Here is a 23,023-nt window from a genome sequence, read left to right as displayed (position 1 = left end):
GCTTCCGTTCGCGCAAAAAATTGGGGATAGGGACTGATTGTATGTCAGGTTCTTCGATCAGTAGATTTCTTTATACAATTACATAAGTCTATGTTTAGTTTACCTGTAATTAATTTGTGCAAAAAATTTTTACCTGTTTTCTACGAACCGCTAACGAACGGATATATACCGTGTTGCTCCATCTGAAGTGCGGGGAATCTAGCCGATTATATTTGCTGAATATAAACCGAATAGCTTTCCTTCGTACGCGCTCCAACTGAATGATGTCATTTTTAGTATGGTGGTCCCAAATTACCGCCACGTATTCTAGTTTGGACCTAATAAAAGTACTATAGGCTAGCGACCTTGTTTCAATCGCAGCCGTTTGAAGTTTCCGGTTTATAAACCACAATTTTCTTAATGAAGAGCTGCAGACATCTGATATATGATTGCACCACGAAAATGTGTTACTGTAACACTTACATACTTACAAAACTCAGCCTCATTAACTAAACTATCCTGAAGCCAATATGGAAAAATGCTGGGTTTCTTTTTCCTAGCTATCCATAATAGCAGTTTTTTCGGCGTTAAGTTCCATGCCCCATATCTTACACCAATTGTCAATTGCAAGAAGTGCATTTTGTAATAGGGCATGATCGTCACTGGATAAAATTTCTTTAAAAACAACACAATCATCCACGAATAATTTTACAGACGCTTAATAATACTCTACAATCATTAGTGTCGGGCATCATTAATCTGCCGATCGGCCTGTTCAGAGCCTGAGTGCACCTTTTTCTGGCCGTTTCGACCCTCGGTAAGAGAGTGCACGTACGCAGCTAAATACAAGGTGTGAAAGCAGCAGTAATGTCATTACCAATCGATTTCACAAATTTTCTGCGAAAAAAAGCAGCGCTACTACAAACTCCACGAATATATCTGCATATGCCCATCGCTGACAGACTTCTTGCTGGCGCGCGTTTATTGAAACGAGAATTTTGATAACACTATCATCGTGAGGACTCCAACTTCATTTTTAGCGAAAGCAATATTTCACGCCAAAAGCTGCAAAAGCCGGGTCATCGCTGAAGCCTTGACCTTGAGATCAGCTTAACCTCAAAGCTTATAACATGCTTCCAAAAGTCTACTCTGTTTAAATACTTTCAAACCCTACCATTCTTTGTGCTGTGTGTCAGTAAGGCGAGATTCGCATTCTGAACTCACCTCAATCGCGTCGCTCCAGTCTGTGCAGACAGGCTGTGTGCATATTGTTTATTTAGTGGCGTCTCACAGAACACGCTCTTCTAGGATCCGCCGGGCACTCTGCGCGGCCTCAAACATTGAAATACTTATGAATGAATCAAGTGAGGCGGTAAATAGTGCGCTCGCGGAGAGTTTCACCGCTGTTTACTGCGATGACGCTGACTCAGATCTCGAACACCGTCACCACACATTTGTTAACCTTCCCATAGCACTTCCCTCTAGGATTTGGCTGGCACATCATCTCGACATCTTCACAATGTCTTTCTTTCTGGCTATGTCACTGGCATGATATTGAAACAAAACATTCACTCAAGAAACATTCGTGTTATCTCCTGATGTAAAAGGTCGACATCCTTATTAAGTTGTTCTTGTCACAAAACACATTTTTCGATTACGGTTCTTCAATATTAAAAACTACATTGCAATTTGGATAGCTTGCTCTGCACCCGATTGCGAAGAAAACACAAACTTTCATATATCGAAGCACCGTAAGTGTCCAAGAGACGCCACACAGAAAACTACAGATCGAAAGCGCTTATAAGGAATGCGATCAAGATCACTTGTCTTTAGCGACCAAACGTTTCTGCTTTCGTGACATACCGCTGCAACTCTGTCGGCGATAAAAGGCGTAATGCAAAGATGCTCTTAAGTTGTCTACGATATGTGCACAGAAAGCCTTGAATGGTTACGTGTAGAAGTGTTAAAATTGTCACATAATGCAAGGTTACATTGAAAATTTGGAGACACAATATACAAATTGTACGCACTGCTACTCACATAGCACACACACATAGTATACACATCGGAAAGTAGGGCCTTAGAAGACAAGTGTACGTTTGACACATCGGGGAAAATATTCTCAAATTACTGGCCTAAAAATAAAAAAAGCACCCGCTGCTGAAGCTAGTTGACATCAGTTTGGTTGTCACAGTGGAAGGCCGCTCTGAACTCGGGCAGTGCCGCAACAGGCATGTTGCAGCGGCGGCTAGCATCCACGTAGAGCTCGCCCACGTAGTTGTCGCTAGAGCAGAGCGCGTAGCAGGAGGCAAAGAAAAAAAGCCTGTCGTCTTCAACGGTTGGCTTCTTTTCCTCAGTACTGTTGGAGTGACGCAAGAAGCCTAGCCTGTAAGCCTTCAATGCGGCCAAAAGAGCTTTAGTGTCAACGCTGAGTGGGGACCACTCTTGTTGGGGCTGGGCAGGGACACTTTCGTTGTGGTGAGCGACGGAGGGGTGACGGCTCTGGTGCTGCTTGTCGCTCGCAACCAGATCGTGGAACAGGCCCCTGAGCACTTCATCTGCTATGAGTCTTCCGGCGCCCCCATAGTTGGCCGCAAGAGGCAAGTCCGGGTGGAAGAGTGGGAGGAGGAAGTACTCGTCAGATGCCGTGAGTGCACTGTATACACTCCATCGCTGGCTGATGGCAGAACCCGGCTTTAGGATGTTGGTCAAGCTAGGATTCTGCAGCTGCCAGCGCGAGGTCGTCAGATTCACCCAGCTGTCGAAGAAGCTGGGTCCGAAAGTTGTGTCAGGGAGCGCGTCGGCTAAGAAGCTTTCGTCGTCCAGCTGAGCAGCGTCATTCCTTGCCCTCAGGTCGAATGAGGACCTGGTGTGGCTGATAACGACATCACTGAGGGCGTCTCGCACATCTTGGACGAGGGCTTCAGCTCTACTATTTCTAGAGAACAGGCTGAGCCAAGCAATGCCTACGATGTTCTCCACTTGCACCAGGCAGCGGCGAGTGTGCGCCGACGAAGGAAGCCCCATTAGCTCAAGTGTGCTCTTGGAGATTTCTCTATCCGCCATCCATCCTAGCTCTGTTACCACGCGAAGCCCCAGGCTCAGCGTCATAGCCTCCCGCGTCTCCGTGTTCAGTCGCAGGAGGTAGACGAGAGCCCGGAAGAGGTCGGGGTTGTCGACTTGCACCATGGTTTCGGTGGAGAATGTGCCTGCCCAGATGAAGTGCTGGTTGAGTAGTTGTACCCAACGGTCTGCGGAGATGCCGGGAGTCGCAGTGCCAGCAATGTTTCGGACTGACATCCGCAAAGTCCTTTCTTCGGGATTTGCCATTGCGGGTCCCAGTACTGCCAGAGTCAGCCTATTCATTTCCTGAATTGTAGAGAGTAGCTCGTCGGTGCTCGATTCAGGAACGTCAAAAAGGCGCAGCATACTCCGCACGTACTTGTGGTACTGGAGCGATGGTGGTGTTCCTCTTGGCTGGCTGCCAAACGTGCGCATCAAGGCAATCCAGATTCTGAAAGAGGGGCTGGGTCCGATCTTTAGTAGGCGCTCCCCCGATTTGCTGTGGTGACGTAACTGATCCACACTAATCTGGAACCACAGGTGGCAGTTGTAGTTTCCAGAGAGGTCAGACAAAATGTCTAGCAGGTCCTTACGGGACGTCTGAGGCCATGGCAAGTAGTGTTCAGCCATAAACCACTTCAGACTCCCTAGGCTGCTTTTTGGGAATTCTGTGCACGATGTGACCAAGGCGGCTACCCTTTTTTGGACGCTCGATGTTGACAAATTGTGATTACTGAGGCTCAGGGCCACCGACTCAATGGCACTCAGAGCACGGTCGTACATTGCGTCTTCGACAACGTTGATAACAGAAAGCAGACGGTGGTGTTGCTTCCAGCCGTCACACACAAATCGGTAGAAATTTGTGCAAGGGTCTTGAGATTGGTTGATGGACGATTCAACAGCTGCCATGTATTTCTGGCACGCCCCTTTTTCACAGCCAGAGAAAAACGGCAGGCTCTTGTGGCTCACAGGGGACCGCCGGAGGCTGGCGATGTCCCTGCTCTGCACACGGACCCAATGCATTAGGCTTAAAAAGCCCACCGTCACAAAGAGCACGGCCAGCAGTACAAACGCACCCTTAATCCATGGAGCCGGCTGTTGGCAGTTCGCTTGGCCTACATCGGGAAAGTCGCGTTGTTCCTGCGCGTGTAAAAAAAGATGACAACAGTGTTAACCTCCACTTATGAGTTAAGCTTGGAACTACAGAATTTATAAGAACGCATCATTCAGGAAAAAAAGCTGCACACTTGCTATATGGCGTGGTATGCAGTCAAAGGTTCAGTTTCGACTGTGTGAATTTCTTAATGCGCAGGAATATCTCACTTTAAATAGAGATGAGAATCGGTTGTACAGTTCAAGCTTCAACACGCGGCCACATTCGCTAGGGATCAAACCCAGGCGCTGGATTTTTGCCAGAGGAGTTCATTGAATATCTTCAAGAAATCGATGCCACAGTGGAGCTGCAGCGCCAGCCTGTTAAGGCTGAATCAGTGCGAGAACAATGTTATATATTAGTTCTGTGCGGCATGGGTTGCTGGCAAGCCTATTCATGTAATCATTAGAGTATATTTGTAAACCTTCGCACGCAGTCCGGAATGAGCAGCCACGCTTAGGAAACTGACGTCATTTTCATGTAATGCTTCTAGTTGTATAAGGTTCTGAACGGCTGTTCAGCTGATACCTTCTGGTAGTCACATGAAGGCTATGCAGCAACTACAGCGAAATAGTCCCTAAAGTAAAAAGTGGTCGAACCGTGCCGCGTAGTATTGGTAGCCATTACTAGGGTAGCTTACGCGCGAGATAAAGAAAACGGTCAGAAACAAAGGACAACATGATTAATTCAACGATAACGTTCAACTGGATGCGGTCAGCGCAGAAGCGTTTTAACTTGCAAAGTGATAGGGGTCGCGAAAGGACAGGTGTAAGGAGTTCGAAGGGCAAATTTCGATTTCCAATAACTGTTTCTATCAGACCCATTCGGAAAATTAGGATGACACTTATAAGCTCCGCCTTAATAATGTGACGCCGCAGCGTTAATAGCTATTTGCTTCTTTGCACAATTCGTGCCTATTTCTATTTGCGTACCCTCATGCATACCAGTACACGTACTACACCTCGTGATACACTACAAAACACACAAGGTATCCCCATAAACCAAGTCAAAGGGTCATGGATAGAGATGTAAAATTTCATGAAATTTTGAATGGTATGAAAAAAAACCGTTTTTTTTTTCAGGGTTTTTTTCATGAAAAATTTGAAATTTTGTAGAACGTGACAAAAACAGATTTATTTGCAACAACACGACGATGAATAATAATGCTCCGAAGTTCAGTCGAATATGTAGTTATAGATGTCATATTGTGAAACAAACTTCTTTTTCTATTGCACCGAGAAGATAATAATGATTTGCACTTCAGGCGAATATGGAGATATAAATATCATATTTGTGGAACGAACTTCTTGATCTATTGCACCGAGAAAGGGAACCTGAAAACTGATCTATAAGTCGCTCCATGTCACATGATGCGGCACTACGCGCAGCAGCATGGATTGAAGCTGTGTCCGCAGCTATGTTCGACTGCACATAAACAAGCTTTCGAACGCGTTCCCCTGAAAGCCTATTGCGGATCCTTGTATGGACGTTTCCGAAACGGGACCAGTTTAGTTCGCAGTTGGCGGATAATGGTGGTATCTGCAGCAGTCGGCAAGTCAGACGAGTTAGCGGCTGGTTGGTGCAAAGGTCTTGCCACCAGGTAGATGGGGCCACGTGCTTCGCTGAAGACCCCTGTCCTGGACCAAACTCCTGCGGATGTCCTGTACTCTGCTACGTTGGATATCAAGAAGCTGGGCTTGTATTTGGCTAAAACCGCTTACGTGCACAGCAGCCTATGTTATTTATGCCGTGTGTGTAGCGCTGTAGAATTTGCAGCCATTTTGTTCTACTTCCACCGTGAGTTCAAGTATTAATGTGTTTTTAAGTCAAGCCTGGATCTTATATGTGACTTGGCCTTCAACCCGCGTACTCGCAGCACGAACGTTTTAAAAGCACTACTTGGCACCGGCGATGACGACTGCTCTCCAATCGTTCAACGATGCATGCTGTATTGGTTTTTAAAGCAAAAACAAAAACCTAAACTGAAAGCAAGCAACCATAAAACCTTCAAATTGCATTTCGAAATTGAAAATTGAAATTTTCGATGTTTCTTTCCATTTTCCCTCGTCTGAAAAAAACGAAAAAAACCGTTTTTTTTTTTTCCAAAATTGCAGTGTTTTTTTCAGGCCTTCACATCTCTAGTCATGGATCCGATTCGCAACTAATTACCCCGATTTACTTTTCATCGTAATTGATTTACGTACTTTACAGTCACGTCACGACGACATTTGAGTCATGCTACGATCTCGTAAGAGCAGTTTCGCTCAAGTTCTAATCAGTTTCATTCCATACTTCAACGTGTGATGTCAAGCCCCTCTCAACGAATGGGGATTTTCTTGACACGCCAACAGATACGGCGGTTTCTCCGCTGAAGGCAGCGTAACACTGTCGCGTAAAAACTTTGCTCAGGGATCTGAAACAGGCGCATTCAACATCGAACGCATACCGTGCACCTTCTTGAAAAGTATTCCCCGGTCCCATCAAGAGCAAGTGTACTATGCCGTCTCCTTGAGTGATTCGTAAAGGCTACTGCGCACGCATTCGCTTCGAATGTCTAGTCAGCGCTCAGCATTTCTGTTCCATTTCTATGGTCACATGCCAAGGGTACTTAGGAACTATAGGTTTAGAATTACCGCGCGCCTTGCAGTTCGAAATTTCGAGGCCGTATTTCCCCAGCGAGCTGTGGAAATGAAAATGATAGGTATAACGTTAAGAGACAGGAACAGTGCAGATTGGGTCAAGGAATAAACGCGAGTTAATCACATCCTAGTGGAAATCAAGAACAAATGGGCATGGGCACGGCATGTAATGCGAAGGCAAGATAACCGATAGCCTTTAAGGGTAACGGACTGGGTAACAAGAGAAGGTAAGCGTAGCAGGGGGCGGCAGGAAGTTAGGTCGGCAAGTTTGCGGGGATACGGCGGCCGCAGCTGTCACGGGACAGGGTTAACTGTAGAGATATTACAGATGCCTTTGTCAGGCAATGGGCGTAGTCAGGCTGATGATGGTTATGATGACCATTTTGCCGACTTCCGGCAAAGGAGGTGGAGAAATTGAATGCCGGCAGCGTCATTTCACTGGCTGTGGGTCCTCAAGTGGCCGGAGTCAGCCAACGAGGTCAAACTGCCGGCAAATTTAACCCCGGACTATTTTGTCGGCTGTCGGCACAGTAGTTTCGTCTAGTTTGAATGCTCAAAGCCATGCGTCAGGCGCTTACTGCCAAGAGAACTAGAAGCGCTTGTTTCGATTTCCTTGCAATAATACTGCAGCGCCACCGCTTTGGCACGCACGAAGTGAACGGAGCGAGCTGAGCGCGAGCCCAACAGAACTCATCCGCAACGAGCTATTATGCTACGCTCTGATTCTTGCCACGCCTCCTTCGTTCATGTCCAGGCTCAGTATTCAATATCTGTGGCCGCTCTGCTTCCCGTATCACCTAGCGTAGGTGGCTTGAGTGTCCAGTGCTCTCCTACCACCTCAGTAGCTGTCCTTCCACCGTGAGCACATTGGCAATGTGGGCAACTCAATCTGCCCATCTAGGACATAAGTGTGTCGGCCATACCTGTGAAATTATCCGTAAATGTGCCGCTTGAGCTGGCTGCGGTGGCTCCTGGCCTCGAGATGAAGCTGCGTCCACATCAGCTTGGGCGTATCCTTGGCTAGCCGCGTTCTGGGCGTCCCGGCGCATTTCGCCGAGTTTCACCGTCTCGCGCAGACTCAGCCGCCTTAGGCCAGGGCGTACAAAGCGGCAGTCGCCGCCGCCGCCACCGGCTGCCCACGGATCAGAGTCCGAGGAGCTCGCTGTGCTACTGCTGCTGCTGTACGACGTGCTCGACCCGTCGTCAGCGGTGGTGACGTTCCTGAAGTGGACCGTGTCGCCTGTGCGCCTCAGCATGGCGTCCCTGCGTCCTCTGTGCGCAGCTGTGTGTACGAGCCTCGGGAGAAGTGCCTCGGAAGAAGCCTCAGCTGCTCCTGCTTTCGCTCGGTCTGTCTGCCCTCGGCACGGACCCCCAGCTGCACCGCGCGCCACGTTCGGAATGCAGCGCGTTGCACGTGCGCGCTTCAGCGACCGACGTCCTTTTCTTCTAGTTTCTTTTCCAGATTATTGGTGCCGAAACTGCGGGCAGAGCTTGAACTCGGAGGTGGAAGGTTGAATCGCTTTATCGAGAACTTTGGCACTTTTTAAGCGAGGCTTGTTTACACTCCTTAGTGTTAGAGATGGGGCTTCTATCCCACCTCTGGAACCAGTGTTGGAGACGGAGGGTTCCTGGAGATGACTGACTCCTTCAGCCCCGCAGGTCCCGGCTCCGTATGACGGTGTCGGACTGCGTTATCGAGGAAACTGTACAGAAGGGTTTATTCTACATATTTACAGACGAGATGGGAATGCTCCGATCACAAAAAAACATCCCGTTAAATACGGTTCGTATTCCCCAGATCCCTGACTGGGGAATTTAGTTTGAAGAACGTTGTCCAATCGGATGGGCAGTTGATGACGCTGGCGGTACCACCCACGGCAGGGCGGTGCTGATGCTCTCTCGCTCTCTCACAGCTCGGGGGATGAGAAGGGGAAGATCAACAAACACTGAGTTGTCGCCTTGTCCACTGTGGCTAGTCTTCTGTGCGTTGCCGCCGCGGGAAAGGAGTATCCCGCAGTCTCCCCGCAGGTGAATGAACCTCCTCGAACTCCCCCGCCGGATGGCCGAAGAACGAGATCTCTTCGAGTACACAGCGTCTTTCAATTAGCAGCCTCGCTCAGCGTGACCTTGCGTAGCATCACCCCGTCCGGTGACCCGAAGACCGACTCGGCCAACGTATACCGCTGCTTCCGCCGTGCTTGCTGTGCATCTCTGCTTCCACCGTTGCTGCTGCTGTCGCAAGCTCTCGCCGCATCTTTGCTTAACGACGACCCACGTCTGGTAGTAATTTCTCCCAGGCCCGTGGGACACAGCGCCTTTCGATCGGTTCGGATGTTCGGTGTGGAACCACCCCGTCCGTCGTCTTCTATGCTTCTGCCGCCGGCGCCAGGCCTCGTCGTATCCCTTGCTTCGCGATGAGTCACATCCGGCTCCCAGGACCGCGTTCTCCGATCTTAACAACTCCTTCTTATAGCTTTCTTTCCCTTTTTCATTATGCCTAATGGCATACTTTTCGAATAAAAAAAGCCTTAGTGCAAGACAAGGTGCGGAGGAATAATAAAAGCTACAGAGAACTTTTACTGCATTCTAATCGGAGCGAAAGCGGGGATTTGTGCTACGTAGAAGACGACGGGGAGCTGGTAGTGCCGCGGGACGGAGCAGACGGAAGTTGATGACGACGACGCTCTCCAATGTACAGGGAGAGAACGAGGTGCAGTTTAACACGACGCTTGTGGCTGTGGCGATAGCCTAGTAAGCAATAAAGAAAAAAAATGCGGCGATAGCCTAGTGGTGTCGCTGAGCGACCCTTAATGGAGATCTGTTCGCGCAACCGCGTGTTCGACTACCAGTGATGGATATTAATTCAACTTCTTCTCTTTTTCATGGTTTCACCTGCAGGCAAAATTTACTCATCCCGCGATTGAAGCCCCAGGTACCGTAGTGAAGCTTGTGGTTCAATGTGTAACGGAAATAAAGGACGAATGCAATCGATGAAAAGAAAGGAATGGGTCCAATGCATATGCTTAAATGTCCGGTAGAGATAACTGGATGTGCCAAACAAACATTCGTTATCAGCGCATTTTCGACCGAACGAAAAAAGTAAGCGCATGATACAACCGCAATTATTAAGTAAGCAGTTCAGCCTCTTGTTCTCTTTTTTTTTTCAGGAGAGGGAGATGCTTTGGCATGATTGGAAGAGCTCCTTCGACGATATCAGATTTTAAGAAATTGACCATCAGACAGTTCCTGTTGCTGTGCTCTTAGGCGTTCGAAGAACCCCACTGCTGACAAATCTTTTTAAGCCTGTTTGCCTGGTCGCATTGGCTGAGACATTTTATTTCTCATTCTTTTTCGGGTGTCCCAACATAGCAGTTGACCCTTAGACACGCCGTTGTATAGAAAATCACCTCCCGAACATCTGAGAAACAGCCGCAGTTCCTTTCTTTGTGCATGCCAGAATTCGGCCACTGTAGTGTCCACTGTTCACTGCTCTGACTTCCTATCGAGAGAATAAATCCTAGACAAACATATCAAAAGAATAGACAGCGTTTGCCCTCCGCATAGAGCAAAACCTTCCATAAACGTAAGCGTTTGCCAGAGAGATGAAAAGGTATTATCGTTTATCACATGGGGCTAGAATTACGGTGCTTAGGATTGCTTCAACTTGTAACACAGGTCCGCTTTCAGATATATTCAGACAAAAGTAACTGTTTCTACCTATTTAAAGATCCCCAGGTGGTATAAATTATTCCGAGGCCCTCCACTACAGCGCCTCATTCTCCATCCCCAACCACGGTGGAGTCACACTGGGAGACTCTCCTGGCCATTCATGATGTAACAATAGCGCAGTTTGTCAGCGTCGTTTCCTTTCCGTCTACATCATGAATGTTATCCGACTTGCCAAACTTTCGGCTTTAATGTTATCTCCTGGCCAGCTCCGATGCCGCTGACCAGTGCCGGATAATTACCGACGCCTTGAAGCCGATAGCCCTCCAAGGGCTGTCATTTGCCCTTTAAGAGCAGCCCTTTAAGCCTTGCCTCGTGCCACGTAAAGGAAGGGGGGGAGGGGGTTACCCCTTCTGCTTTCCTTGGCAATAGATGTTTTCTCCCCCACAGTCTTCTCTATTTGTTGTTTCACTCTTTCCTCCATCCCTGTCTCAAGGAGCGGTTGAGGTGTTTACCTAGAATTGAGAGTCAATACGCCTTTCGTTTCCTTGAAAACATTTTTTTCCACTTCTTTATCTCCCCTTCATGTATATACTATGGGCGCCTGGGGCTAGCTGCCGAATCCAATTCAAGCCAAGCAATGGTCATAACTGGAGGTCTCTTTCACGCGTTTGCGATGCCAAGTACCTCAGCTAAATTTCTACCTTCACAGATCTGGTCTGGCGGTTTCTCCACTGCGCCCATTTTGTGCCGAGCCTGAGACAGTGGATCACTACCTGCTGTTCTGCCGCCGCTTCTGTTCTTTAAGGAGGCGCCTATTAGCAATTCCGTTTCACCAGCTGGGTCTGCCTGTGGCCACTGCAGTTGTTTTTTCCTTTGGCGCTTCTTCGCTTGGACGAAGCAACAGGAGTGTGCGCTGTGCTGTTAAAAATGTTCTCATGCACCTGCCGGAACAACTTAATGCCATAAGGGGAATCCGCCACGCCCTATACGCGGATGACATTACCATATGGACAACGGAGGGAAACATGGGACAGATGGAGGAGGCCCTCCAAGAGGCTGCCAGTACGGTTGAAAAGTATGCTGAAGAATGCGGACTGCGCTGTTACCCGGACAAGTCGGAGCTCCTCGTCCTGCGAGGGAAGGGGGATACTGCATCGCTGGAAATCTCGGTCCATGACACACCTATTCCCGAAGTGGAAACAATACGGATTTTGGGGCTGCTCATTAACAACAAGGGTGTGAACGCAGCAGCAGCGATCACCAAGCTCCGAACGGTGTGCGAACAAGTCATCCGTACGATATCTCGGATCACAAGCAAGAAAAACGGAATGCAAGAACAGGATACCCTTAGACTAATACAGGCCTTCGTCATCTGCAGGATAGTGTACGTGGCCCCGTACCTTCGTTTGAGGAAGACCGATCTAAGCCACCTGGACGTTATCATTCGAACGGCTTATAGGAAGGCACTCGGCCTACCCATGAAAGCATCTACGGAGCGTCTACTAAAACTAGGGGTACACAACACGGCTGATGAATTGATTAGCGCCCATCTTACAAGCCAGGTAGTGCGACTGGCCACAACTACGACCGGCCGCAGGGTCTTAGAAGATTTAAACATCAGCTTTCCGCAGCAAGTGGCTGGGAGACAAGATATACCTAAATAATGGAAGAGCAAATTCCTTACGCTTCCGCTTCCCAAAAACATGCACCCGGAGCATCATCATGCTAGACGAGTGGCGAGGAGCAAGAAGATGAACGAGTGCTATTCAACAAAAGAAGGAGCCTTCTTCGTGGACGCTGCGGGTCCTGTACAAGGAATATCAACAATCTCAGTGGTGCACCAAATGCAAGTTGTGGACGGGCTTTCAGTTCGTAACGGGGATGCACAGGCTATGGAGGAAGTAGCGATAGCCCTACCCGCAACGCACTCCGAATCTAAATACATAGTTACAGATTCCCAGGCGGCTTACAGAAACTATTTGCGTGCCAGAATCACGCCGCTAGCCTGCAAAATTCTTAGTCAATGTAGGACTTCAGCTGAACGGAAGGAATTAATATGGGTACCAGGTCACCAGGGAGTTGAAGGGAACGAGCGCGCACACGCTTCGGCCCGAGCTTTTCTTTCCCGGCATCCTTCTACGTCCTCCCTTCCTGATTCTGGCTCCCCCTCTCCGCTAACGACATATTCAGAAATATTGCAACATTTGCGCCTTGAAAGGCAGACACTCCCAAGGCCCGCTAAGGGTCTCAGTAAATCAGAGGAATGTCACCTTCGCAGGCTACAAACTATGTCTTTCAATAACCCAGCTACGCTTCACGCCATTGAGCCGGAGTCCTTTTCGGCAAAGTGCAAATTTTGTGGCCAGAAGGCAAACTTGTACCACATGGTATGGGCTTGTCAGAAAAATGACAGCATTGAGATCATAAATCAGCCAACGCGGGAGGGCTGGGAGGCGGCCCTGTCCAGCTCGGACCTCGAGGAACAACGAGCCCTCGTCGCCAGAGTACGGGCAGCGGCTTTCACCAACGGCGTCCCGGACGCGTATTCGCCAACTGCAGCCTGTACAGCCACAAGGCTTGAAACCACGGTGAATTGATCACGGTGACTGAAGATTGTCACAACCCAGACCCGGGGGTCTGGGTTCGGCATAGGGTTGATAGCGGGATTTAGATGGCAAGCCCACACCATGTGATAAGCCCAGGCTATTTCTCCACAGTGCGGGCATTGCGGTTTGTAGAGTGTGGGACACCAAATGCTTAGTTTGAAGGGTGTCATAAAGGTATTCGTTTTCAGGTGTCTGACTGTGTGTTCCTCTGCCTTGCGTAAGTCTTCGTGCGGCATAGGATATGTGCGCCTTGCCAACCTGTGATGTTGAAAGTATTCGTTGTAAGTGGTCACTGGTTTCGGATCGCGTTCCGCGGTCTCATCAGACGTGGAAGAGGCCCGGTGGAGAAGCGCTCGGGCATGCCTGCGAACAGCGGCGTTCCCTCCCGTCTGGTCCATGTGGCCGGGGAACAAAATAATGTTGTCCTTGTTAGGTGGGTTACCGCTCGTACCCTCCTTCCCCTCCTGCCAGAGCAAAAAACAGACAACCGTTTCGAACAGCTTTTTCTCTCAGTTTGCTAACCTGCAGCCAGCTAGCCTACCACATGCATTCGTAGTGTGGTGACTTGCTTCTTGAATATCGGAAACTACACACGTGCGGTGCGGTGCACCGTTCACTTTAAACCCGCTTTGTGGGGAGGATTTAAGTTTTGTCTTCCTTTAAGGCAAATACAGTTCAAGAGACTCAAGCACGGAGCGGCATTCGAACACCACTCTCACAGTTTTGGTAGCATGCAAGGTAGAATTTGATCAGCCTATTCGCGATCTCGCTGAAAGCCGGGTACGCATAAGAGCGGAGGAACAGTGCACCTTTTAAAGTTTCGTTCTCAGGTGTGCGAATAAAGTACTGCAAACGAGTGGTGAAGGATTTGTTTTCCCTGAACCAAAGTTACGTACTTCTTGGTCCAACATTGCGCACGTTTACATTTATTCGTAGAGACACCTGTGGAAGTCTGGAGTAGTTTTGCGTGGCGTAGGCATCGCTTTTGTACGAAAGCGTTGACGTACGAAGGAATGAGTACATTTCACGCGGATGGCCTCCCACGCGTTGTGGACGCTAAGTGGTACCGCAGCGAAGTTGTTTTCTTTATTCTGCAAGTGCGTTCTTTGCTGTAGCTTACCGCAAGGTCTTGTCACTTTGTTCTGACATAAAGAGCGATTTGTCCAGTGTCTGCTCACTGTACACGACGCTGCTTGCGTTGGTAATAAACTCAGATGAAGTCGCCACCACTGCCATCACAGCACCGGTAGGGCAAACAAGCCAGAAAATCTTCACAAAGCGTCCTAAACAATCAGTAAATGCGGCAGCACATCTTGAGCGAAATAAACTGAGCCAAATGACGGATATAATACGCCCAAATCGTGGCAGAGACAGAGCGTACGCATGTGACAATTACAGGTGCATTCACCGTGTCCACAAACTGTCCCTATAGAAGTTTTCTTCACTCTCTGTCGATGACATTCTTCGCATTCCATGCTATGCGTGAGTTTAGCGCGGCTTTGGATAAACACGCTTTTTTGTTGCACATCAGTATCTGCGAGCGATCAGTAAGCATACGAATGTCAGAAGTTTCAGCGTTAAAAAGACCACTGCACACATCTGCAAGAAACTCGCTCAACACACGCAGCACACGCGAACAAGCGATGAATCACGGTTCCAGCGCACTAAAGCAGTTCGCCTTGGACTTAACGGCGCGCCGACCAAAGAGATTCAGTACATTATCGTGCGCGAGTAGCACTATAGTCTCTAGCGCTCTTCGGATAGCCTTCGTCATCACGGGGAGAAGTCATGCACAACCGCAACAGCAAACATAACTACATTTATCGTCATCTGTCTTAACAGCAGCCAAATGAACAGGACACGCTCTTGTCTTCCGGTCCCTGAACATTTGCATGTGCAGGTAATGCGGAGTCTTACACTTGCTTAACGAATACGAGCAGATGTTCTGAGCACAAAGTCACTATACGAATAGCGCACAGTGCACTGTGATCAAACGCGGCTTACCTTACCCGAAGGTCTCGCATGACTCACAGGTAACACAACGTCCCTGATTTGAGCGCAGTGTTGTTGCTCATTTCATAGAGATGCACTGCATATTTCGAGTCCCAGAACAGTTCACAGAAATTGTCCTAAAAAGCCGCAATATGCGCTAATACTGTTGAAAGGCTTTCGCATAAGCACTGCGACTCGGCGGAACACACCACTGATCGGTCGGCATTGTACGTCGCAGTTGCTTCTTATAGAACACGGAGAGGTCCGATGAAAAAAAAAAATATCTCACGATTTCAGGCACACACGGGTTATGAAGAGTAGAAGCAGGAATGAGAGAAGAAAAGGTGGTCCGGACGATCAGGAGACGAAAACACATAAAAAAGAAATAATAAATAAACAAACGAAGTGCGCTTGTGATCCTGCGCTTGTGGAACGTCAAAATCCGACGTTCTCTATGGTTTCCGTGTAATCCGTCCAGTTGGTCGACGGAACCGCGCTCCACGGAATCAGGTGGGACCCGTAGGTGTTGACGGATACGATGGCGCTGACCACGGTGATCGCCTTGGCTAGAATGCCAATCGTCGCCTGTGGGGAAATCAGGAAAACGAGAAACAATACGTGACTGGCGTACGCGTTCATTTTATAGCAGACGAGAAAACGCCTGGTGCAGCCAGTACTACAATGGATACCCATCGATGCCCCATAGAGGCCCCTGCATACTGACCAGGCTAATTTATTTTCTAGGTACACTACTCCAAGCTTCTTCCAAGCTCCTCTGGACCACCTTATACCTGCGTTACCAGGTACGCTGTGTACCGTATAAATGCAGATAAGGTCCACACTAGTGAAAATTGCGGAGTGCGGCCCTTACCGCATATACCGTATATGTTACACCCCGGATCAGGACGAATTTTTCTTTAACTACGAAGTTTCTGAGAAAGCTGTATAGCTTTCCTTTGTAGCCGTATGACTGCGCTCGGGTGGATGCCAATGAGTAATTACTCCCTTATTACAAATCTAGTCCACCTTGGGGGATTCCCCTAAACATTTGACCAAGACCGTATAGACGACATATGTAGGCACGTACACTGGGTACTCTTATAAATGCACTGGTGGTGTTTGACGTTATGCATATTATTACACATTGCGGACGCAAAAGTGTTGGCTGAAAAAATAAAAAAAAATTCAACGTGAAAATTCTAAATGCGCTTCCGCAATGCAATTTTCAACGAGTTATCTTAATGACATCTCTGAAAGAATATGAAAAATTCGGGAGACATTTAAGCTCCGCCTTAATGATGTCATACGATAGAGGACGCGGTTTCTTTTTTAGTTGTTTGATTTCCATTATCCGTGTATACTGCGATAGCATTAAAGCAGGCTGATGCGCCTGTCCTCAGATTGAAAATGAAGACGGCGGCTTCCAAAGCACAACGCGAGACACTGCCAGTTTAAAACGCGAAAACGCGGGCAGTTGATGGGGACGGTGGCGTTGCGTAATTATTTCGTCCCGAGCACGTTGTATGGTTACACAAAAGCGAAGAGACCTTTTGCGAGCAAGCAAACTTCGAACAAGAAGAGAATTAAAAGAAATAGGAAACTTCCAACCATCCCATGCTCCCTGGGGCCTAACTGATAGGTAAAAAATTCGCTGTGGCTTAGCTTCGTTAAGCCCGGTAATTGCGAAAGCAATATCCGTAGCTACGCCATGTTTCAGCTGGTAGTGTAGCTGGTGGTGGTGCTTGTGGTTAGACTTGTGGTGATGCATCGGTTATACAATCCAATCCACTCCAATCCCATCCAATCCATTCCAATCCAATGCAATCGAATCCAATCCAATGTAATCTACTCTAATCTAGTGTAATATAATCCAATCCAATCAAATTCAATCCAATCAAATCCAATCCAATCCAGTCCAGTCCAATCCAGTCCAGTCCAGTCCAATCCAATCTAATGTAATCCAATGTAATCCAATATAATACGACTAATGCAATCAAGGTCAAATGAAGGTCAATGGTGGTCACCGCCGCGGCACGATGGTGGTCACCCTGGAAAGTGCAAGTAGTATTGCTTTCGCAATAAAACTAACGTATTAGTTATCCGCCTAGATAAAGCTCCACGTGATCAGTTCGTGAATGTGGGTGCCTCTGTATATCGAAACCGCAGCTGTGGCGCCCCTTGCACCAGAAAAGGTCACTGAAAGGGGACACACTCACCACTTGCAGCATGGGCGCCTCGACGACCTCGGTGGCCACGATCATGGGCAGGTGGATGGGCAGGATGAGGTTGCACGAGGCGCCCACGGCCGCCGGCACCGCGTACGCTGCGGGGGGAACGTCGGTCTCCTCGGCCTGCGAGAAGTGCAAATGGGGGTCTTGGAAGGCATGGCCATGGCTTAGCAGGAAATGCTTTGTGTTCGCAGCGCAATTCAAGAAACGTACGATCACACACTGGACCTCGAATAGCTTGTTAGCGAATGCTTTTCTCTGTATTCGCTTATGCCTGTATACCGACGTAATATAAATGAAGTGGGCGCAAAACTTTAGACAAGGACCGCGAAGAAACACATACGACGAGGAGTCTCCGGCTGGACGTGGCGCTGATCGAACGCTCGCGGGAACGCTTCTCGCTTCACCCATGCCCACCGCTAAATTCAGAGGCGCTCAACACCGCTCTCGCCTGTATTTCGTATTTGCAGCTCGGATAACGCCGTCGGACGCATCGACAAGTCCCTTTTTGCTTGTTTCAGCGGACTTTTTTGCATTTCGGCTATGCACGGCCCGCTAGGCCTAGCCTAGGCCTAGCGACCCCACTCTGACGGAGCTGTGCCGCAGTCTTTTGTAAAGCAACTGTCTTTTGTAAACTAGTTCTAAGAATTCGTTCTGCGACACTGATAGTAGCTTTCGCATTTGGGCCAAATAACTGTGAGCCGAAGCGCAGGAGAAATACGTGCTGAGGAAGGCGGCAGACACTGTAACGACATCCACGTACAATCTCCACGACCAGCGGCACGATGTCGTCGCAGAGGAGGTTGTTGTTGATGGCCTCCGCCAGCACGCTGCCGATGGCGCCGATCACCACCTGGTTGACCACCAGCGAGTTCTTCCCCCAGAAGTCGGTGCCCAGCATCGCGAGGAAGGCGGGGAGCAAGTTGTTGCTCTGCGCAGTTACGCCACCCCTCTCTAGTGTTAGCACCTTGTTGGCAAACAAGCTGAGGAAAATCTGGACGAGTGCCTTTAGTCCACCAGAACTGGCCAGTGCCAGTGCAGAGACTATTTTACAAACCAGATGTTGCACCGCTTTGGAAGAGCAAGCAGTCACTATCAGCATGCTCGAGCAGCATAGTTTCAAGCTTCCATAGTTTTCGCACAATTTCGCACAGTGAGAATTCCCCCACTGACTTACGCGATGTTCGAGACAGGCAGTCGAGATATGTCTCTACACCCTAAACATAAATAAGCCTATATGGAAATAAAAAAAAGATGCCCAGGCTTAGCTTAGTTAAGCCAAGAATGCGTTGCATATTGCGCGGTCTTTTTGCGCGAGGTATTGCTTGGCGGCACTCGATTTTCTCAGCAGCTTTTCCTCCGTGACGTATGGATGAATGGATGGATGGATGGATAGGAGCGCCCCCTTTGAAACGGGGCGGTGGCAACCGCCACCATGCTCAGCCGTCCGTTTTTTTTTCTTTTTTCTTCTTTTTCTTTTTTTTTTCACGTAGCTTGGTGACGTCACGTCACGTGGTTTGGGGGCTGCCCGGCCGCGCCCAAGGGCTGAACTGAGTGATTGCAATATGCTACGCATAAAAGGAGCAAAGTGTCCTCTAGCGCACTCTCCTTTAGGGTATGTTCTTATTAGGACACATTCTCACTGCTAAGCACACTAACTTGATGCAGTTAGCAATAGAAGGGTGCTTCTCAGCAAAGCACCAGATGCCTTGAAGTTAGCGAACTGAGGAGATATAAAGCTTGGTTAAAATCTTCGGAGCCGTTAGATCTTCGCATTTTTTTAAGATAGAATTTGTTTCAATTGCCAGCCATTAGTATTCCGCTTTTTTAGTGACCGAAATCTACCCCAGGGCTTAGGCGGCATACCCTGCCACTACAAGGAAGTGCGCTAGAGGTCAGCTAACTCCCTTCTCACTGCTATGTAGGCTAATTAGTGTTTACACTATAGTTGGCGAAGCCCAGTGTAGATGTTGTATAAGTGCCGTACGGAACACATGCAACATATACAGAGAAATTTAAGTGCCGTAGGATGAGCTAGGGAGCGCACGTCGAGCCACCCTAATTTCCAAAACAACTGAGGTCTCTCGCGGCAGATACTTCTCCGCGGCACAAAGCTGGAAGGTTAAGTTCACATTACGGCCTTGCAGAGCCCGTATTTTTCCGACGCTTCCTGTTCTGAAGAATATTTCATTCGCTTTTTCGTCTTTATCAGCCGGCACAATGAAAACTCCTTTAAGAAAGCATATAACTGCAACGTTCTCATGTGACTGCACAACCACCTTTTAATATGCATGAGTCGTTATTCGTTTCTCGTTTCCAATCAAAGTCATCGTTTGCACTTTCCGAAATGTACAGTTGGAACACCTGCAGGAAAAGCCACTATAGACCGGGCTTGACGAAGCCCACCCAGTGAGCACAGCAAGAGTCGCCTCAGCTGTACAGCTTGGATATATATGTATGAGCGAAATTCAATTTATGACGGCAAAATTTGCATAGCCCGCGATGCAAGTCGTGCATTCTGATTTAATGTAAGATTCTAGTATTATACAGCACGCAACGCATGGCAACCACAGGCAAGCAAATTACTGTTTACTACGCTGTTGTCTACTCAAGATGTGAGGGCATGCTGAGAGCATTCTTTTCTGCATAGTGTGTAAACAGGGACCGCAAATGATTGTATCTTGTTCCAGGAGCCTTCCTCCCTGCATTGAGACCAGACATGTGGCAACTCTTGGTAGTCCACATAACCCACGTGATGAATAACTCTCACACCGCGCGGAATTCGTCTCAACACACCCGCTTAAACCAGGGACCAGGACCTGGGACGAATGCTAACGTTCATAATTTTAATGCGAGAACAATAGGAAGGCCATGGAGGCGGAAAGAGTCCGTCGGCGGCGGCGGCATCTGTGTGGAGCCTCGAATCGCCAACTCTGGCAGCGGAGATCCCCTTTCCACTTAAAGGAGAGAGGAGGGAGAGGTCGGTCAAAGACCGGCTAGGCAAAAAATGAAAATTACTAAAAATGGCTCAGCTAAAAAGAATGAAACAAGTGATTATGAATAGAAGAGCATGCGAGTAGAATTTGAATCTATTGGTGAGCGAATGACTATATTGGCTTGTAAAAGAAAACGTTACCGAATTTCTACCTCATCAGCCTGATTGATGACGCCCTAACTTTTTTCTCGCTCGTATCGCGGTATTGTGGAATCAGTTCATCAAACAAACCCTAATACATTATGTCCCGTGGTGCAGTACCTCGAGCGTGTGTGCGCTCAATACTAGGTCATGGCTTAGTTAGCTCTCTACTACTAGGGCACCGGTACAGCTTCAGCGTGGGAGCTTTATGTGTAGTTCTCCTTTACGATTCCTTCCTTCCTTCGCCATGTTCTCTCTGTGAGTGAGCAGATTGTGCGACTGCAAAACATTGACGGGAACCGGTCTGCACGAAGTTATGCGCGTCGTGACGAAGATACCCGGAAGACGCTGGTGGTGAGCTGGACGGTGCAGTGGATGACGACCACGGCCCAGGGCACGTCTCGGGACAGGGCCGTCCAGACGATGAGGCGGTGCTTCCGCTTGAAGAAGGCGCGCCACTTGGTCGGCACCACGCTGAACACCACCAGCAGCGCAGCGAGGAAGGAGAGCGTGTGCTGGCTGCGAGCACGGGGCACGCGCAATAGCTTTGTTACGCTCTCCACACCGGGAGAGATGTACAGAAAGCTAGGTATTGACTGTTTTACTTTACATACAGCTCGAAGATATTTCAACGCAAGAGAACTTTGCGCGCGTCCAAATTTTTTTTTCCTTGTCATCGTTAGTCAGTTTGTTTCCACGGCTATCCTCGTTGTGTAATGGTGTTCGCGCAAGAAAACATTAACGTATTCTAAAACTTCACAGGCTAAAAGCGAAGTCTTATGTGTTTTCGTCTTTAAAAAAGTCAACTCTGTTCAAACTCCGTTTAGAAGTGGGTGAACGGTTTTTATGCTTCAGAAGTTAACGAAATCTTAACTTACCCGCTGTTGTAGCCAAGGATGGGGCCCAGGCCTGCAAACATGATGTACAACACGAAGGCATAGGCAAGCAAAAGCTCGCCGCTCCTGTACAAAAAAAAAGGAGGAAAAGCACAAGTCGATTTATCAGCTTTCTGGAAACCATAATCAATTTTTCTAATTAAGAAATGCTGTTCCACGAAGCAAAATTAAGAGATTTCTTATTTTTCAATTATTTCTTTTCTTAATCTTATTGCTTCTCTGCAGTTGGCCGTCACCGACCGTGACGTCAAAGGTAAGGATTAGAAGTCTAGTCACGTAGAAATTACTAGCTTATGTGTCAAAAGACATGTTCACAAAAATATCCAGAGGCAAAAAAGGCTCAACGACTAAAAATAGTTGTTTCACAATATGTGGAGTCATATAAACGATCTCGCAACCATCCACTGGTGTATCAATATCCTGACGTGTTTCCCATTCGCTTCCTGGCGTCTTTTTCTCCGTTTCTGAGAAATTCAACGTTGTTCTACTTTAGCGGCCGGAAGTATGATTCATACGGCAGAGTATGCGATATCATTAGTGTTCTCCCTGTAGGGAACAGCCGCTGCCGCTAATTGCTTTAGACCACACTAGTGGGCGGCGCAATCCAGTCCACAACCACTGCGTGAGGAAACGCCGCACCCCGCTCCGCTACCCCCACCACTCGACTCTGATTAGCGGCCTCGGTGTATCTGTCGCCACCCGTTCCCGCCTTCCGACCTCTTTCGCTCTTCCCTCTCTTACTTGGCCTCCTCCGGAAGTGGAGAGGAGAATTTTCCTCTCCCAATTTGGAGTCCTGCCAACCCTAGCCAACCCAGGCTTCGCACGCCATCTGGTGCCAACATCGGCCACTTCTTGCGCTATTGGGGGCTCTAATGCTAACGCGTTAAAAAGAATTCAGGGGGGAACTTTGCTGACCTAAAGTGCGGTGAGGCGAAAGCCTTAACCCTTTCGGCCCTTAACCCTTTCGTAATATGCAACAATTGATTTGCCTTTCAATTCGTTTCATCGTGGCGTCAGTTGTGTCTAAAGCTACTGGAGGCGGGGAAGCAAACGACCAATCACAGACACGGCCGGTGTGGTCGCGGCAGCGCCGTTAATCACCTCCCTGTCAGCGGATCCTGTCTATCCGAGTCACACGCACCATTCGCATTTAACGCAGAGCTTCTTTGCCGAGTCAGGATTAACAGCGATAAAGCTCGCCAGATTGATTTCTTCTCCTACGGTCTACGTCACCAAGAGCGGCGGCGATCAACGGGAGAGGACGAAATGAAACGAAAATTACATTAACCGTTGCATAACAGGGCCCTTGCTGAAGCTGCCTAATAAATGCGCATAGGAAATGGCAGTACTGAAACATCGCACCTGATGGGCCCCAGCTTGTTGAGCTCCGTGGTGGCAGCCAGGCATATGTCCTGCGTGTCCTCCTTGCTGTACAGAGGCCTGCGTGGAAACAGAGGAGGAAAGCGGGGCGCGGATGCGTTAAAGAGTGCCTTTTTATTGCGAAAGCAATACTACTTGCACTTTCACGCCGTTGCGTGCCGCGGCGGTGACCACCATTGACCTTCATTTGACCTTGGTTGCATTAGATTGGATTAGATTGGATTGGATTATATTATATTATATTATATTATATTATATTATATTATATTATATTGGATTGCA

General features: G+C 48.5%; 2 protein-coding genes across 3 annotated transcripts; both read right to left on the bottom strand.

The window, feature by feature from the left end:
- Positions 1 to 2,145: 2,145 nt before the first annotated feature.
- Positions 2,146 to 8,090, bottom strand: LOC149363961 (kell blood group glycoprotein homolog). The gene is made up of 2 exons (XM_089568627.1): positions 7,758 to 8,090; positions 2,146 to 4,182 (listed from the first exon to the last, which is right to left on the bottom strand). The coding sequence occupies exons 1-2, from the start codon at positions 8,088 to 8,090 to the stop codon at positions 2,146 to 2,148; spliced, it is 2,370 nt and encodes a 789-aa protein (XP_089424753.1).
- Positions 8,091 to 15,263: 7,173 nt separating this feature from the next.
- Positions 15,264 to 22,796, bottom strand: LOC149363960 (uncharacterized). Of its 2 annotated transcripts, none has more exons than XM_089570007.1 (4): positions 22,724 to 22,796; positions 21,344 to 21,427; positions 17,318 to 17,452; positions 15,264 to 15,686 (listed from the first exon to the last, which is right to left on the bottom strand). In XM_089570007.1, the coding sequence occupies exons 1-4, from the start codon at positions 22,766 to 22,768 to the stop codon at positions 15,537 to 15,539; spliced, it is 414 nt and encodes a 137-aa protein (XP_089426133.1). In that variant the 5' UTR covers positions 22,769 to 22,796; the 3' UTR covers positions 15,264 to 15,536. The 2 variants fall into 2 exon arrangements, with proteins under 2 accessions (XP_089426133.1, XP_089426134.1); XM_089570008.1 differs by lacking the exons at positions 21,344 to 21,427; positions 22,724 to 22,796 and adding exons at positions 18,093 to 18,260; positions 20,804 to 20,951.
- Between the last annotated feature and the right edge of the window lie 227 nt (positions 22,797 to 23,023).

The sequence above is a fragment of the Amblyomma mixtum genome, chromosome 2 (genome assembly GCF_055824585.1).
Source record: "Amblyomma mixtum isolate Tamu chromosome 2, ASM5582458v1, whole genome shotgun sequence".
NCBI lineage: Eukaryota > Metazoa > Arthropoda > Arachnida > Ixodida > Ixodidae > Amblyomma > Amblyomma mixtum.
Note: the sequence above shows the minus strand (reverse complement) of the source record. Positions and strands in the feature narration are given on the sequence as shown.